Genomic DNA, 19,200 nt, shown 5'->3' on the forward strand with positions numbered 1-19,200 from the left:
AATATGTATTCCATTAGCTAGTAGCTACATGTAAACAATAAAAAAACTTTCATTCATCCCAGATACACAATTTTGAATCCTAAAAGACAGTTTCTTCTGTATATGTTAAAATTAAAACCTTTTAATGTTAGGTAATGTAGCACCAATTTATTACAATATGCTCTTTGCACGACACTGAATTTCATTTAATCTTGTGCCTAAAGACTTTATTGTGCCCTTCACCCAAATAAGTTTTTAATTCCTCTATTCTGCGATCCGGGTTACTATTATCAAATTTTAAAAAGAGAACAAGGAACTTTTGAGAAAAATGAGTGGCATATTTGGATTTATCAGCAGAAATTATATAACATAGGCAATTTAGAATACCAAAAGATTATTAGAACAGGATTTATTGTAATTTATGGTGGCAGTAGCCCTTTTATGGCTGTCCAAATAGCTGAATTATTTACTCAGTGTTTTATTTATACCATTTATTTTTTTACTATTTCCTAAAAATATAGGCCTTAAAGGGTACCGGAGGTATAAAATGATGTTGGACTTATATTATAGAGCTTAAAAAGTTAGCTAACAAGTCTTTTTAAATTTTTTAATAAGCTCTTTTCGTTCTTAAGATATTCACATTTAAAGAATTTCAGATTTTATTATGCTGCATGAATTATGATGTCATATTTCAGTAATAGCAGAATTTAGACATTTTCTTTCATCAGTAATTTTAAACCTGTTAAGGGGTGTGCATTCAAACTTTATCAATGCATAGATATTATAAGGGTTAATTGGGGCAAGCAAACAAGTGCCATTTTGGCAAAAATGTTACTACATTCATCAGTCAGGGTAAACTAATTAGGGCATACCACCTATTTAGGCGACTCTTTGTAGCCTAGTTAGGCCATATGTAACCTAGTTAAGACATTACAATATTTAATGGCTTTTCACGCATTCCTAAGAAAAAATCGCAAAAAATCTTTGTTCAGAAAGGATAGTTTACGTGATCATGATTCCAAAATTGTCACTCGTGCCTCGCTATGTTCGCGCGCAAGTAAGAATTATGTTAAAATAAATTATATAACCTAATTAGGTTAAGTGTCGCCCAATTTAGGTGAACACTGCCACATTTTTGTCCGCCATATTTATTTTTTCCATGCGGCGTGAATGGCTGAAATCCATTATTATTTAAAACAACAAATAGTGCCACACAAGGTTTGGGCCATAAGTTACCAATGCGATGCGATTAGGATGATAATTGGTCAAAATTATCTGCAAAGTAGACAGATTTTATTCACATAAATATTGTATTGCAAAACGCAATGATTTCGACGTATTTACAACAGAAAGTTTATGTTCGCCTAGTTAGAGTACGGGTAGCCTAATTAAACTACATCACGTTGTCTAACTAAACGACTCGCCTAAGTAGGTCATACCGCCTAATTAGGTGTTTAGCCTGACTGTTCATCAGAGCGCAGATCAATGACCACACCGCCTTGACCTGACACGGAGAGTTAGAGAGTTGATGTAGAGAATCCCTCGCAGATCCCTCTTTGATGGCACGTGGCATGGTGCATGCGTCAGCACGGTCAAATAGGGCAAAGTACCCAACTGTTTCCGCTAATTAAATGCGTAGTGTATTTTTGCGTATTTTTGCCCATTTTTGCGTATGTATATGTTCATCCGCTATTCGTACGTAAAGTGCTTTAGGGTTAGGGTTAGGATTCTTTTTCCTTTTTTCTACGTATGAATAGCGCTACGCACTATTAATACGCACTTTATGTCATATTAAAGTGCGTACGAATATACAGTTTCAATTAAATGCACTTCCCGTACGAATTTTGACTTGCGGTTTTCAGCATTCGAACTGCCTTGAAATGTAGATTTCACAAATGGGCTTGGAATTGTCGTAACGTTCATTCATCAAAAAAGCTTTCACATTGCAATGCAGTGTGTCGTGTTGCACCTAAAGTGTTTAGGTGCTACACACGTCGTCCTGGCCAGTAACAGTTGTTGAATTCGGCATTTTTCTAAAATGTTGTTCCTACGTATTTCTTTAAGACGAGTAAGCTAATCATGCAATAAATAATTCGGAACGAAACTGTACAAACAAGATATAGAATTAATTTTTAAACATTATTATTTTTTTTTACTAATTTTTTGAAAAATATGTAATCTAATATAAGTTAACCCAATATAAAGAAAGAAAGAAAAAAGAATAAACTTTGACAAACCAGACAAGCATTTGCATCATGAAAAATACGTCGGCGAAATTTCCCATGACGACGGGAGCCGCTGACCAATTTCATCCGACTTTTTGTATGCATCGGGAGTCTGACGCAAATGGGCCATTTTGAACTTTTCAAGCATCGGATAAGGGGTAGCGAAAGTGAGCATTTTGATTATTGTTTAGCTAAAATAGCTCACAAAATTGATCTATAGTATATTTTCATTATGAGCGGAGAAGACGTTAACCCATTCGCAGACCCAAACGATGTTAATCCATTTGCGGTAGGAATGAAATTTCCCTTTATCATTTTCTTATCATTTTGTTGATTACTGTGGTGTTTTGCGTAAGTAGGGTTGTAGCTAGCCATATAGCTATACAGTTGTATTAGTTTGGAATGAATATTTACATGCTTGCCTGTTTTTAATTTTATTTAAGCTTATCATAAAGATGTTGCAAAGAGATTTTTATCTACCAGGAGTGTGTTGTGTTGGGCAGTACTTATGTATATATGGCAATACCACTACTTTTAATCTAACTTCTAATGAACTAAACGAACTACATTCTATTGTTATCTATTTATATTTTTATATTGTAATTAATTCTTACAGTTACATTTCAACACTTGGACTCGTACAAATAATTTTTCTATTTTACCTTCAGCAATAGCTAATGTAACGAGGGTGCCGATAAGCCGCATACGGCACAAGCTCAGCGTTTTAAAAAAAAATTCAAGTATTCCCCCGAAAAAACCTGCATAGGCCCGAACAATGTCTGAAAAACAAAACAAAAAAAACAGACACAAATATGATTCAAAATTGAGCAAAAAAGGAATGGGCTGAAATTTCCAATGCAAGATACACTTTAATTATTTCTAAAGCCTATTTTATAATTAAAATGGTTGCAGTATTTGGTGACTTGTCACAGAGGTTTGTTATCAGTCTTGGTCATGAATATTTGCACCCGCGTGCAGTTGTACATACGCCTACACTAATACAGGCGTGCGATCAGTATCGCACGCCTAGCCTATGATTTTGGCGTGCAATTATTACATTCAGGAGAGCGGCAGCGCAGAGTTTTTGAAGCATTGTTTTTACTTTTTATTTGCTTCTTTTTCGTTTGTTGACTTATTTATTTCAGTAACAAAATGTTTACAAACCATGTTCACAACAAGCTGCCATATTGAATGAAGCATGTGAAAAATGAATAACCAACTTTCATCCAGACCGCAAACAACCAATAGTAGTAGTAAATGCAGGCTTCTCATTTTGAGGTACGCGATCGCGTTCCTACGCCCTATCGTGTACCTAAATTACGTGAGGTACGGGAAGAACAGAGTACCTCCGTTAACAGATTACTTTTAGATCTAAGAATTATTGAATAATCCTGGCCCTTTTAATCCATAAGCAAGTCTATTCATAGCCAACATCCCCATCCTAGCTAATTCACCGACTCCTGACTTAGTTAAAAGAACTACGTAGACATAAATCTCTTTTGCCTGGCCCCTTCGTCGTTGGTAACCAGGTCTTACCAAGAAATCCAGCCATGCGGTTCTTAACTAATGCAGAGGTGAACGCCGACGGAGCACGGATGAAGCAAGTCTGCAAATATGCACTTACAGGCGGAATAGACATTTTATCATGGATTTAATGGATGCAAGTGTTATTTAAACAACTTTAAAAACGAAACCCACGTGCTGTTGTCTCTATAAATATACACAGTTTTGGTATATATTTTTAACGAACTTAAAGATTATTTATACATCGCTGTCTGTTTCATAACTATCACTACTCTCGTTACTCTCTTCGTTTTCGCTGTTGCGTGTATCGTGATCCATACCTGTTACTAGAACAGGTGTCTCCATGCTGACAAACCTCCTCTTCTGTATGAATCGACTTCTCTGTTCAAAATTTCTTCTTTCTCTTCATCACTCCACATAATACTTTCTTTTTTCCAAGATAAGAATGTAGATACTTCTCTGGAAATATTTTTTGTTTTTTTGAAGTAGAGGCCATCTTTCAATGAATGTCGCATGTAGCTAATTTTACTGTGATTTTTAAATAAAGATGAACGCTCCCCCGTGGATACTTAGAACGTCGTTGTCGATTAAACGTTCAATTAGAACGTCTTTTGCTTGATTGAAGTAAACATGTTATGCTGCATTTTTCTCACCTGTTTTTTTCATGTCACACAAAAAGGTTATTTGATCTTTGATCGACGGGTGGTTTATTTCATTCGAAACTGATGGATCAAATAAATTTATTAATTCAACTCACGAAAAAAAAAAGAAAAGAAAGTAAACATAAAATAAACATGTCACTAACTAAAATTATTCAAGCAGCAGAAAAATTGCGGTGTTGATTCGTAATAATGATCGACAAGAATGTATATCGTATTAAAAAGAAGTCCAGAAGTTCTCTCTCCCACACGACACAGCAGGCAATAAGTAAGCACTGCCCTCGGTTTTGTGAGAAGAAATGTTCTGCGAAGACTCCAATTGAGTTTCCTGTACAGTTCTGCTTTGCATTAAACTGTGCCTGTGACAAGCATTTTTGAAGTATGTCACCGGCGACTTCTGCGATATTCAACTTAATAATGCCCTGACCTTCGGTTCGTAAATAGCATTTCCATTTGTCATCGTCTTAAGGAGATCAATACAAGGGTAATGAATAAATTTTTTGCCATCTGAAAAACAAAAAAAATATTGTCGCCGCAATGCTGACGCAAAACATTTGAAATGTATCTCACGTCAGCAATTTTAATGAAGGTGGGTATTTAATAATACATTTTAGAGATACATTTTAATGCGGAAGAACAATTATGTATTGGGTAAGTTTGGGTAAGGGATTACTCTAAAATAGCTCAGTTCTGCTTGGCGTGTGTACGAAGTAGAACGAGGCATGTGATAAAGAGAGCGCCCGAATTTCACATAATAAGTCATTCTTTACTGTGGGAGGAATCCTAGCCGTTATCGAGCGCTGAAGAAACAGCGACAGTTTCAAAAACTACATTTCAATGATTTTCTAACGGTATCAGTCCGTTTGAGTTACAACGGTTGCGTCACATTTTCGTACCAACATGTATTTAGTGATGTTTTCCGATATTATTAAGTTATATCGGTTTTAACAGTGAAACGATTGACTCTGGGACTTAATTGAAGTAACTTTGGACTGTGACCTTATAAATGTGATAAGTCAGCCAACTGGACCCCAAGAAATATCATTCTTCTTAATTTGACATGATTGCCGGAACTCAGCGATTACACTTGGCGCTGTGGTAGCGCTTCATTTAAAAATTTAGATAAATAAGTCATTTTGTACTGTGGGACCAATCCTGGCCGTTAGCACGAACTGAAGAAATAGAGACATTCTCAAAAACTACATTTCATTGACTTCTTGGCGGTATCAATCCGTTTGAGTTACAACGGTTGCGTCACATGTTCGTACCAACATGTATTTAGTGATATCTTTCCGATAATACGGAGGCGTGCGCATGCAATCGCACGCCATTCATGACCAAGACTGTTTGTTATGTATTTAATAAATAATTACAGAAGTAACAACAGATTAAAATGTCATACAGTACTGGAATCAGGACACCTAACATCGTGGATTGTATATCATGCGCGTCGCGCACGATTTACGATGCTGTCGCGATAGTAAATTTTTTTAGCATCGTGAAGGTCGCGATCCATCGTGGGGTCGACTTTTACGATGCATCGTGACTTTCGTGATCCATATCGCCATTGTCATGATACATCTTTAAACATTATAAAAATCATGTAATTAATGTCATGAGAGAATAGTGTAATTAAATCTGAATAATTGTTTTTTGTTTGTTTTTAGATCAAAAATATTTTCGTTGTCGTAAGCTTTTTTCTTGTTTAGACTTAACTTATTTAGTTGTTCTATGGGCCTGCCCGACCCTAACTTTCATGATAAAAAAAATAATAAAAATATCAACAAACAAACATTTTCTTATCCCATTTCGTAAAAAAAAAAGAGTATGAATGTCGTAACACCCTACTTGTGCTGGTTCTAAAAGCAAACATACACAGAAAAATATGCTTGTCGTAACACTCTCCTCCGTTGGTGTTTTTTATTTTTTTGTTGTTCCAACCATTTATACATTCTCGATAAAATTATTTTTATTTCGCCGACTGTAAACTACTATCTACTTCGCCCGTATAACAAGTAATTAAGTTGGAGTCACCTTATTTCTAAAATCCAATTTCTAATAAAAATACAAGATGCAAAAGAATTTTTAAATATAAAAAACAAAGACACAAGATTAGCTATACACATCTATTGTTTAATATTTTTAATGTTATTCACGATTCATCATGACAATCACAGTTAATAGTGACGATCGCAATAGCATCGTTATTTTTTTATACATCGCGACTATCGCGAAGCTCTTTGTTACCATTTTTTCTATCGCGATGGTCACAATAGGATCGTGGATCGTTCATGTCGCACATGATACGCGCTCACGATAGGTGTCCTGATTCCAGTACTGTACCTTCGCACTGTTTAGGGTGTCTTTTCTGTAAAGTACACAAATATCAGTACTAGTGAAATTAGTTATATCGTAGATCCTATACTTAGGGCTCAGGATTTTTTAGGAGGTCTTGGCACACGCCTAAATCGCCCACACCCGCCATGTTTGAATGTTCTTGTGTGATCTTCCCACGCCAAAAAAACCTAAATACCTCAGGCAAAATAAATAATATTCTGTTCAATGAAGGTGTACGGGAATAATATACAGTGCCGATCGTGAGTAAAGCTACACATCTTTGAGAGTATGATTACAAATAAATGTGAGTAAAATAATTCAAAGTAAGAGTACAATGCGAGTGTAAGTAAAATAAATAAGAGTAATCAATAATTGAACTACTCGCAAGTAAATCTTTAAAAAAAGATATGTTACTCGCGAGTTATATTAAAAAAAGACATAGACATTAATTTTAATGCTGATTGAGTGATATAGATTGAATTTTTTCGTTTCGAAAATTTTCTTTTTTAACAATTTAGTCATTTATAAGTAAGTAATAATTAGTAATAATTTTAGTAACAGGACATGCATTAAAAGAAAGGACATTTCTTGGCCTTCAAACACTTTACAGTACTTTCACTTTTTTAAAACAAATCAGTTTGCATTAAAATGCATTAAAAGAAAGGACATTTCTTGGCCTTCAAACACTTTACAGTACTTTCACTTTTTTAAAACAAATCAGTTTGACTAGTCCCTGCAAGCAGCACTAACTTTTTATAAGACGTTGACCAATGCACCACACCTGAAAGCATACCTGAATTACTTGATTAGGCTTCTCATTTTGAGGTATGCGATCGTGCTCTTATGCCCTATCGCGTACCTGAATTATGCGAGGTACGGGGAAAACCGCGTACCTTCGTTGACAGGTTACATCCTAATGAAAAATAGTCATATTTAAATAAAACTTTGTTGGTTTATTGATGTGCGGTGGACTCTTTATCTCGATAAATCTGCATGCTGTGATGCTAGCAATGTTTAGTTTAGTGCTACCACATTGGAATGAACCTGACACCATCGACCAGTCTTTTTCAGGAATATTTAAGTAGGTGTGAAATGATTCGCACGTGTAAATCACGTAAAGCGTGTGATGTAAAACGCACACGCAAAGGATGTTAAATCTTTGTTGCGCATTCATTTTGCGGAAGAAAAGTGGGAGAAGTTTTAAATTTTGAATCCCAATGATCGAGTGTCTACATATAGCAACTCTCTCAATCTTAACTTCTTTTCTACATGTCCGAAATAGTTTGCACAACTATACTGTCATTTTCATAAATTTATTGTTTGTTTTTCAAGCCATCACAAGCAAATAGGTAAAAATATGCTTCGTTTTCCAATTAAAAAAATCTTCATCCATGTGGCACAAATAAAACTTCAGAATTAATTCACAAAGTTTAGCTACATTTTAACAAAATTAATACTAAAAAAAATTATACTGCATGTGGGTTTCGTTTTTAAAATTGTTTGAATAAAAATAACACTTGCAGCATAAAGAAAAAATCAATTAAATTCGGACCTGCTATGGTTTCCAATTGTTTTGTCAAACACAAAAAATATCTACAATTAAATCCATGATAAAATGTCTGTTCCGCCTGTAAGTGCAGTTTTGCAGACTTGATTCATCCGTGCTCCGTCAGGGTTCACCTCAGCATTAGTTAAGAACCGCATGGCTGGATTTCTTGTGTAAGACCTGGTTACCAACAACGAAGGGGCCAGGTAAAAGAGATTTATGTCTACGTTTCTTTTAACGAAGTCAGGAGGCAGTGAATTAGCTAGGATGGTCAGGTTGGCTATAAATAGGCTTGCTCGTGGATTAAAAGGACCAGGGCTATTTAATAAATCTGAGATCTAAAAGTGTCACCAAGACGGAAATCTAACGGGCGTTTTGTCCGACGGAAGTTCGAAACGAGCTATGTTGTTCCTTCCATTGTTACTAGTTTTCTTCTCTTTTGACCCATCGTGAATCCACCCACCACTCAAACAATATACACAAAAGAATTACCTTCACATCTTAGTGCTTTTTTCAGCAAACAGGCCCTTGGAACTGTTAAAAAAATAAATAGCCATTTTAAAAATGGCGTACTTGAAGCAAATTAATACGCTACCCAATCGCATAACGTCGTCAACTGGCGTACATGATTTATCACGTAAGCACATATTTACAAAATGAGAAGCCTGCTTGATGTAAGATTTTTTCTGCATGCATGCCAATATCTTCCTGAAACAAAGAATATATTGACTTCTCAAATGTATGTAAAGCCGAAAAAATCTGCAAAAAAAATAAAAATTTCAAATCAAGCAATTCCAAATCTTTCTTTTTTTGTGTTTAAAATTAATATAGCAATGTTTAATCTTTTATTAGTCTGGGAACAAAATATAACAAATTTAGCTTTTACTGTTCCTTCTTCAAATAATGATACCTGATTTAAAAAGTAGGTTGTTACACTAAATAGCCTCCTTTCTTTAATATTTATGATTGATGGTTTAAGAGAATTTTTATGATGTGGAATTAAAATATGGATTGTTTATTTTGATGTGTGTTATACAATCTTTAAAGTACCAGTAAAATATCACAATAATTTTTTAACAATGTGCATCTTTTTTACTGTAATTGTATACATTACCTGCTTCAGTGCCTGTCAAGATTAAGTTAGTTCACATTGCAAAAGAATAAGCGTAACTCTTTTGCTTCTGTGCAGGCTCCTACTGTTGTCAGTAGTAATAATCAATCAGCACATTTAGACGAATATAACCCTTTCGAACAGCAGCCAGCCACCACAACAGCACAAACACCAGTGAGTATGCGATCAGTCTTAGCAATTTTAATTCCTTTATCCTTGTTTTTGTTATTCCGCTTACATTTTTGTTGTACATGCAAATCTAACTTTTCTATGTTTTTCGAAAAAGTGTTTCATGAAATAAATAATTGGATTAAGTTGTAGCTTGTAACCTCTTTAACGCACTGTGTTAATGTTTTTATTAATCCAATCTTTACAGGGTTCGGATTAGCGGGTTGCTATTCTCAATTTGTGAATTGAAATGTTGTCTTTGCGAATCATTCTATGAAAAAAGAAACTGTGTTAAAGATGAGAATCCAATTTTTTATCAATTGTTTGTATGACCTATTTCTATTTTGGGTGTTGCAACAAAATAACCATTAATAAGGGATCAATGACAAATGGCCTATAGTCCTCCCAGACCACAGTTGCAAGCGGTTTCTCTTACAATCAGCATATTTTTACAAATGACTTTACATTTCTAATTCGAACCCTGCTTTACTTTTGATCAAATTTGATTTGTGCTTTTAAAAACTTAATGAGTATGTCATACTGATATATTGCAGGTTTTTGTACCACAGCAAACATACGCGGCTGCTACACCTGCGACAATAGAACCAACTAAGGCAGAGCCACCTCCATCCTACTCTAGTGGATATGTGAGTTTAGTCTGCATTAGTTCTGTTTTATCTTCTAATCTTCTACCTTTAAGTCAGTGTAAATTCACAATTATGTTTTTCAGAGATTACAAGATGATACCATGCGAATGCGACAAGAAGTAAGTGTTTTTGCATTTTGAAAGTAAAGCTTACTAACTCTCTTAAATATTAATAAAAATATGAAATTGACATGTATAAATAATACAACTCTCCAAAAATGTCTACAGCTTGTGTTTTTATTTTGTTTTTCCAAGGAGTTGGAAAGAAAAGCAGCTGAGCTAGAAAAGAAGGAACAGGAGCTAAAAAAAATACAGGGGCAAGGTGAGTAGAGGCTTTTTTTACGTATTAGTTTACTTATTCATCCAAGCTTGTATTTTATATTAGCTAATCCAGTTGTTTTGGACCTCGCAAACTCAAACGCTTTAATAATACCCAATGTCCATAACCAGGTCTTCCAGTTATATTTCTATAATTATATACCACTATGAAACTAACCAGGGTTCGAATTAGAAAATTAAAGTCAGTTCCCAAAAAAGTAAACTACCATCTAGATGTGGCCTGGGAACACCTTAGATCAATTACAATTTTTTTGTCGCCGTTCTTCAAAAGCATTTTTATTGCTGCTTTTCGTTCTTAAACTTCTAAAATGCGATCTAAAACAGCGTTTCTATCGCCATTTTTCATTCTTAAACTTTAAATTGCGATCTAAAAAAGCTTTTCTATCGCCGTTCTTCGTTCTTAAACTTCTAAATTGCGATCTAAAAAAGCTTTTCTATCGCTGTTTTCCGTTCTTAAACTTTTAAAACGCGATCTAAAGCAGCATTTCTATCGCCGTTCTTCATTCTTAAACTTTTAAAATGCTATCTAAAACAGCATTTCTATCGCCATTTTTCGTTCCTAAACTTTTAAAATGCGATCTAAAACAGCATTTGCAAATTGCGAATTGCGAGCTGCTAATTCGAACCCTGCTAACTACTTTCATTTATACTAACTTCAAACAACCCATGTGATGAAGTTAAGCAATTCATTAGTCAATCTATAATTCTTGTTGGCACAACACAACATGCAAATGCTAACGTGTTAACATGACTTTCGGGCAAGAAGTTAAGTTAGAAAGGCTAGTTAAACATTCTTGATTATGGATTAGCTTAACATTCATTATGGGTTCGTTGAGAATATTATTGTCAAATAAAGTATCGATGTATTTTGTGAAGTGCACATTTGTTCAACAAAAGTATTAAAAAGTCTAATAGCCTTATTTTGTCTGTCTGTCAGCAAGAAAGGTGTTATGCAATGGGTAATTTAAAGACATGCCCCATGCATTTTTCCAATCCCATGCATTTTTCCATGGGTTAACGACTAATTTATTAAATTGTTTTAATTGTTGTTCCTTAGATAATGTAATAATAAAATATAATAACCTCCTTTTTAAACGAATTATCAAAATAAATCATAATCATTCTTTTGTATTCATTAATTGGTACAACTAGTTAACAATATTTTTTTTTTGGATTTTAGTTAAAGTTGTAAACAATTTTCCACCACTACCAAAGTTTTGCTGTGTGCAGCCATGTTTTTACCATGATATTAATACGGAAATTCCAATTGAATCACAGAGGACATGCAGATTGTTCTATTATGTGTGGCAACGTAAGTTAACATTATTTTTTTCGGATGCTAAAAAATGATTTTATGAATTCTATTCTATTTTCATCACCTGCATTTTTATTTTAGTGTATGTATTTTCACTGTGTTTCAATTTCATCTGTGGATTTTCTGCTGTTATTGCTGGTGTGAACAATGGTGCCACCTTACTTGGTGTTTCAATATTATATCTAGTACTCTTTTTACCTTGCTCATTCGTATTATGGTACAGACCAATATACAAGGCACTAAAGTATGTCACATTATTTTATTTAATGTGTGCACAGGCAGAAACCAGCATTGTTTGTTTACATCCTAGCTGGTTTCATGACATACATATTAGTTTCATACTTTAGTAATTTATCAAACAAATTTTCCTCACCTAGAATGCTGCTCATTGCTTACAAAGATTACATAGTTTATATATACACTAGAATAAAGACTTTGTGCCCAATTTGTTATTAATTCCTTTTGAAGATTCGCAGAATGTAATTTGGTTAAAATATTGATATAAATTTAACTTTTTTTTTCAGGTCTGACAGCTCATTTAATTATATGCTGTTCTTTTTCGTATTTTTCTTCCAAATATTGTTTACATTTCTATACTCATTTGGCATCACACAGTTTGGAACAGCGTGAGTTATACCTTTTGTTCTTGTATCTCTTATTTAAGCCTCTAAGTTGCCCTTTCTTGCACTTCTACAACTTGATGACATAATTGTAATATAAGGCAGACACTAGTTTAAATGAGAGCAACTTCTAACAATTGCTTTTTCTAACAGAATTTTTCTTTTTAGTGGATGGATTAATAGTGCTTCTGCATTAGAGAAAAGCAAAGCAGTTGGTGCAATGTTTTTAATATGTGGCGCATTATTCTTGTTACTTGGTATTTGCAAAGTGTTGTTGTTACGAAAGGTTAGATCTTCATACAGCTTGGAAATTATTGCGATCTAGAAAAATCTGTATCCAAAAATAAATATCTTGTATCAAATGGAAATTCAGTGATTTTCATTATGTTTTTTGCTTGTTGGTATTGAATCTTTGTTGTATTTTCAGGTCCATGCTGCTTACCGCAGAAGTGGTGCAAGTCTTGAAAAAGCACAGAGCGAATTTGCTACTAGTGTTGCATCAAATAAAGCAGTGCAAAATGCTGCGAAAGACGCTGTAGTATCTGGTGTTACTAGTGGAACACGATATAGTTAAAAAAGACAATTCTAAATACATATAGACACAATCTTTTTTTAAAAATGCATATTTCCTACGAAAGGCAAACAAAACAAATTATAGATTGTTGTATACTTTTATACATGTAACCATGGCTTAGAATTTTGATGCTGTGGAAATTTTGATGATGTCTATTCTTGGCAGTCTTTGGTTGCAAAACTTGTTTAAGTAAATTATTCTTTTTTTTTTAAAGGGCTGTTTACAATCTAACATTACCTGCATTTTAATGTGAAGTATGATTTGCTCTGCTATTATGTTTTTTTATCAAAATAGGGCTTTCACTTCTCATGCCATAATGACCTCAATGTCTTTTATGAATAAAATTCTTTTAGTAGACGTTCTTTGAAAAAAAAACAGGTTTAAACAACCCTTGAGTAATGTGTCTTGATTAGTAGCAATGTTATTTTTTTTTTAAGTACATGTATCATTTAAATATTGTAATCCTGTTTTATAATGTTGTTCTATTTTGTGTTTTTATAGAATGTTTATCATTTTATTTTCTGCTCTAATGATATGTATAAAAACCATTCTTGTTTCTTGGAATAATGTAGTTTTTCTTGCTTCTTGTTTATTATATATTTACGTTTGTGTAAATTTTAAAAGTAAACATAAATCAAGATTAGTGGTATTGCCATATAACATATATACATTGGGGAAATAATAATGAATGGTCAAAAAGTGACAACTAGTCAGTTATTTTATGATACTATTATAAAATATAGACACTTGTGTCCAAGATTTGGACCTCTCTTTAAGTGTATACAGTGCTCTGGTAACTTCTACCAACCTATGTGTTTTCACCAGCAAGGTTTTTATGTGGTATTTAGGACCCATCAGTTGTAAATCACCACACAACGACGCAGCCAACACTTGACGATTATAATCCGTTTGATGGACAAAAATCACAAACTTCATACTCTACACAACCAGTGAGAATTCTGTTATGATTTTTGTTGTGTGTTTGTGTACATGTCTATTTATCATTGTAACATATTCAGATCAAAGAATTTAAGGCATATATAATGTGTATTTCAAGGGTCAAAAAATTGAGTTTCAGATGTTTTTTCTGTGTCGCATTGTCTGTACAAGAAAAAAATGTTGTGCTGGGGACACCATGAGAAAATGTGATATGAATTTCTGTGTATTTTTATTATGTGTATTACAGCTGTCTGTCTGTAAACCTAATATGATAGCTGCAAGGAGCAATAAATTAAATTCCAGTGCAGTTTTCTATGGGCTTACGATTAGTGGTGTGAAAATTTTGTAAAGGATTTCTTTTAGAATTTTCTAGGTTGATTACAATTTGGCTGTCTAAAAAGGATTAGTAAATTTTTATGTAGATAACTAATAGATGAATGTTTTTGTAGGAGCCACCTGCACAATACACTGCCACTCTTCCAGCAACCATCGAACCAACAAATAAACAAGGGTTTCAAGCAAAGCCGTTCTCTGTATGAATTTAATTGTTTTAACTAAACTAGTTTTGTTTTGAAATTTATGATGGTATGAATTGTATTTTTTTTGTAGTCTACTGATGACACATCGAAACAAAGACAAGATGTAATTAGTTTGTTTGTTTGTTTTGCTGAGCAAGGGAATTATTTAAAAAGCCCTTTTTGAATACCTTCTATAAAATTTCCGGATTTAATTATGCTGCATAAATTAATAAATTATGACATTTTTATTCATTAGAATTTTAAACCTTTGATAGCTTGGGAAATGCTTTAAACAAATATATAGACATATAAAAATTAAGATAGCGCTTGTTTGCCCTCTCATGGAAATATAAACATGCAATGTGTGCAACTGTTTGCAATTTTGAGTGTGGGAGGCTTGCATACATGATTGCCACAAAATTGGAATTAGATCAGAGAAAATCAAAGAAAAAAAGAATTCAATTTTTTAGCCACAAAAAAACTAGGTTTCGAATGAAAATACTATCACACAAAATGGAGCACATATAGGTCTGGGTATCCATTAGAAATTTTTATTTTAAATTTGAATATTTAATCAAAAAAAATATCAAGGAAAAATCAAATTAAAAATGAATGAAAAAATAGGCCCTATATATAGTGATCTGATCATTTTACCTCTGAACCTATATAAAGAGATATTTAATATTTCGATTTTAGGAACTGGAGAGAAAAGCAGCTGAATTAGATCGAAAGGAGCAGGAGTTGAAGGCAATGCAAGCAAGGAGTAAGTTCTATACCTTCACTAACTTAGCCATGCAGTTATACCTGTCGTATTTTTCCCTATTGTAACTTTATTTATCCAAAACTTACATTTTTTTATCATATTTGATGTAACTAATTAAAGCAAAAAGTTTCATCCAAAGTGTAGAATTTATATGAGATCAATTTAAATAACCGTTTAGTCAATTTATATCCCTATTTTATACATGTAAAATCATTTTCAACAAGAGACCTGTGCATCTGTCAATATACTTTTTATCAATATTATGCGAGTATTCACCCCCAAATTAAGATACATCGTTTTTCTTATAAAAACGCAGAATTTTTTTGCTTTGCCAAACCGCGTTCTGTCCATGCGTTTTCCCCCTTATCGTTGTTTTTTGTGTTAATGTTTCTTAACTTCACTAACTCGTAATTGAGATTAACGGGGTTCTTGCTGCACACCATATTAATGGTTTCGTAATCAGAAGGTCCGTGGTTCGGTCCACAGCACGGGCATGTTTAGCAAGTGTCTTTACCACAGCTACGGGTCAACCCATGCCATGTGAGGGAAATTGGGTAGGTATTACCTGTGTAAACTTAATATATACATTCCGAACACAGGACCCACATTGATAACAGTGTTTCCAACGCGGAAGTGGCTATATCCTATATAAATATTCGAAGTAATAATAATAATATAAAACAAGAGCCTGACTTTCTTAAATTTTCAGAAAATCTACCCTAAAGTTTAGTAATAAATTTTATAATCCTATTCATGTTAATTGTCCAATTGGAGCCTCAATAAATTATTCCATCATATCGAAATAAAAAAAATATCGCCAAAAATATATACCAAACAATACAAAACTGGAATTGCTGACGTCAGCAAAAATAATGCTGGACAGGTGATCACTTGAAGCACGATTTTTAAATGTGACAGTTATCATCCGCTCTTAGTTTTAGACTTACAACCCAACACAAGGAAAAATGTGGGAGTAAGGCATTTTTGGCCTCCCCTCCCCCTGCGTTACGCCTGCCACCATAAACCGTGGCATAAAGAATAAACAGGGTTGCCATGCCTTCAAACTCCTCAATTTTCCTTTTGCAATATCATTAGAAATAAATTGTTCTTAACTCGTGGCGTTACCTATAAAATCTTCCCAAATCTTCTCGTTTCCTTTTTAAATCTCAAACTTCACTCTATAAAAAACACATATGGTTAATATTAAATAGTGAACTTTTCTTTTTTTGTTGTTTCGTTTCTGATAAGTTAAATGAGACTACATTGTGAGAGACCTTTTGCCTAGTTTGCTATTTATTTAGTCGGCAACAACAACTTTCCACCTTTTCCGAAATTTTTCTGCGTCAAGCCATGTTTCTATCACGACATCGAGTTGGAGATACCGATGGAGTCTCAAAAGACGTGCAGAATGTTGTACTACATATGGCAACGTAAGTGTTGATCTTGTGATCTGAAATTGTTTTGTTTTATGCCACTTACAAAAGAGTCCACATCTGGGTAAGTTAGCTATATTTTTTTGGAAAAAGTTTGTTTACCAAGTACTCGCAACTTAAATACTCGTACGCAAATTTTTTGTATATATCATCAAAATTTCGAGTTTTGATGGTGGATTTGTTGCTTCATCTGAAATTAAGTAGCTGAAAACAATGACTGTAAAACCTCTATAGCTCAGTCTTTTTACATAACTAACACACCCCCGAGCAAATCGGATTAAATCGGGAAAAACACAATCTTTCTTTGTTTAGTGCTAATAATTATGAACATTTAAGATTAAGGCATTTATTGGTTAGGTGTTAATGCAGAGTTTTCAATTTTTTTAAGAAATGTTACTAAGGTTAGATAATTTTTATTTTTTTATTTTACACTCCTATTCAGAATTTACTACAACCATTACCTCTGTTTTTATAATCACGAACAATGCTTTTATTTGGTTTTTAATTCGTTTGTTTTTCTAGTGTACGTTTTGACGTTAATTCTGAACTTCGCTTCAGCGTTAGCGCTAATGTGTGACAAAGGTGATAAGGGAGCGGAAACATTTGGTATATCACTCTTGTACTTAGTCCTCTTCACACCTTGCTCTTTCATTTTCTGGTACTGGCCCATTTATAAAGCCTTAAGGTAAAAATTTTATTTTATTCTCTGTATTTTTTTATACAATACATTTTTTGACTTTGTTTCGAAAAGGGAATGGTAATCGCATACAGATGCAGATGTGTACGGGACAGCTTAACATCAACCTAAATAGAAATAGACTGATTAAGATCGACACTAAATGTATTCGCCCACAATCCAAGTCTTTTTAGATCACAGGCTGACCACTTTGTCAGGAAAATCCGAAAAGTGGCTATTTTGAAGACACGCAATTTACTATAGGACAGTACCGCATATATATATTTCTTCTTACAGATCCGACAGCTCGTTCAGTTACATGGTTTTCTTCTTCGTGTTCTTCTTCCAAATCATTTTTACTGTTATTTACGCGATCGGTATACCTGGATTTGGTACATGGTTGGTAGCTACTTCCTTTTAATTTGCATTTTGTTTGTTTCTTTGTTTATGTTTACTTATTGTTTTTACCCTATTTTTTCAGCGGATGGATAAATTCGGCTAGACATTTTGAAGATGATGGTAAAAGCAAAGCAGTGGCGGTCATGATGTTTATTTGTGGGACACTCTTCTCCCTGTTGGCTCTTTTTAAAGTCTTGCTACTGCGAAAGGTAGGAGTTCGTCAATAATCAACATTACCAGAGAATTTTTTTCGCGAATCTAAAAACACTCGAATTTTTCTTTATTTGATTTTGACAGATTGAATTCTTTTTTAATTTTAATATTTACTGCATCCGAGATAGGGTCAAGGTGAGTTACCACAAAAAAGGAAGAAAAATATTTGCACCGATAAATTTTCGCGAACCAACAACTTTCTAAAATTTCAACTGATAATTTTTTAGCAGCTTCTAAAAGATAATTTTTTGAAAAAAAAAAAAAAACTTACGAATATTTTAAATTGAAGTATTCGCGAGAGAATTCTTGGCGTTTCATTTTTTAAAGGGCAATGATTTTTTACACTGTTATTGTTAATATATTAGGTTCACTCAGCCTATCGAACGAGTGGTGCCAGTTTGGAGAAGGCTCAAGGAGAATTTGCGCGTGGAGTTGCTTCTAACAAGGATGTACAGAAAGCAGCAGCTCAAGCTGTCGCCACTGGTGTTTCAGAAGGGATAGGACGTCAATAACTACTACACCTTTGATGCTGGTCTGTCTTCTTCGGTCGTTAAGCACATGTTCAACATTATCATTACCCTCTATTGAATGTGGTCGCAGTTCCTTTTTCAATTTACTCGAGCAAAGAGCTACTTCTACTAACTTTGGAGCTTTTAGTCTACAATTCAAATTATTTTACACCGTAAATAAAGAATTTTGTGTTTATGGGGGGTGTTTTTGTGTATGAATAGAATTTTTCAGCTAAAGAAAATTCAAAATGTTGTTAAACAATTCTGCGAAGCCACCGTTTTTTTCCATGCAAATGTGATAACTCGCGTGTTATATTTTGTGTTTGGTGTCAAACTTTTATTAATAATTCACACGGTATGTTTTCGCATGCACTAAGTTATACCTTTTTTTTTCCTAGCTGTATAATGTCCTCGAATTTTTTTCCATGAAACAAATTCAGTTTTTACACTAATAACGGCTCTTGTTTGTTTCTTGTTTGTAGAAGTGTCAAAGAAGTGTTTTATATGAAGTGTAAAAAGTTTGCTTGTCGTTTTTATCCGTGCTAAAAGTAACACCATGCTCACATCTGCTTCATTAACAGTTAAAGTTTTTTGTCTTGTTGTTTCTTGTAAATTAGTGGTGTTAAAAACCGTGTTTGTATAGTAAGGTGTGTTATGGGATAGTTTGTAATTCTATATTTTTTTGACGAAATAAACATTTTAGGGTA

General features: G+C 33.6%; 1 protein-coding gene across 3 annotated transcripts; it reads left to right on the plus strand.

The window, feature by feature from the left end:
• The first annotated feature begins 2,307 nt into the window (after nucleotides 1-2,307).
• On the plus strand, nucleotides 2,308-19,200 carry LOC130646192 (secretory carrier-associated membrane protein 2-like). 3 transcript variants are annotated; one of them, XM_057452357.1, is made up of 10 exons: nucleotides 2,311-2,493; nucleotides 9,460-9,555; nucleotides 10,104-10,196; nucleotides 10,280-10,315; nucleotides 10,451-10,517; nucleotides 11,715-11,846; nucleotides 11,931-12,093; nucleotides 12,374-12,475; nucleotides 12,638-12,755; nucleotides 12,897-13,749. In XM_057452357.1, the coding sequence occupies exons 1-10, from the start codon at nucleotides 2,437-2,439 to the stop codon at nucleotides 13,041-13,043; spliced, it is 1,011 nt and encodes a 336-aa protein (XP_057308340.1). In that variant the 5' UTR covers nucleotides 2,311-2,436; the 3' UTR covers nucleotides 13,044-13,749. The 3 variants fall into 3 exon arrangements, with proteins under 3 accessions (XP_057308348.1, XP_057308340.1, XP_057308331.1); XM_057452348.1 differs by lacking the exons at nucleotides 9,460-9,555; nucleotides 10,104-10,196; nucleotides 10,280-10,315; ... (4 more) ...; nucleotides 12,638-12,755; nucleotides 12,897-13,749 and adding exons at nucleotides 13,892-13,993; nucleotides 14,432-14,515; nucleotides 14,592-14,624; ... (4 more) ...; nucleotides 17,854-17,980; nucleotides 18,350-19,200 and having other exon boundaries at nucleotides 2,318-2,493; XM_057452365.1 differs by lacking the exon at nucleotides 9,460-9,555 and having other exon boundaries at nucleotides 2,308-2,493.

Source organism: Hydractinia symbiolongicarpus, chromosome 1 (genome assembly GCF_029227915.1).
Source record: "Hydractinia symbiolongicarpus strain clone_291-10 chromosome 1, HSymV2.1, whole genome shotgun sequence".
In the NCBI taxonomy this organism is placed as follows: domain Eukaryota; kingdom Metazoa; phylum Cnidaria; class Hydrozoa; order Anthoathecata; family Hydractiniidae; genus Hydractinia; species Hydractinia symbiolongicarpus.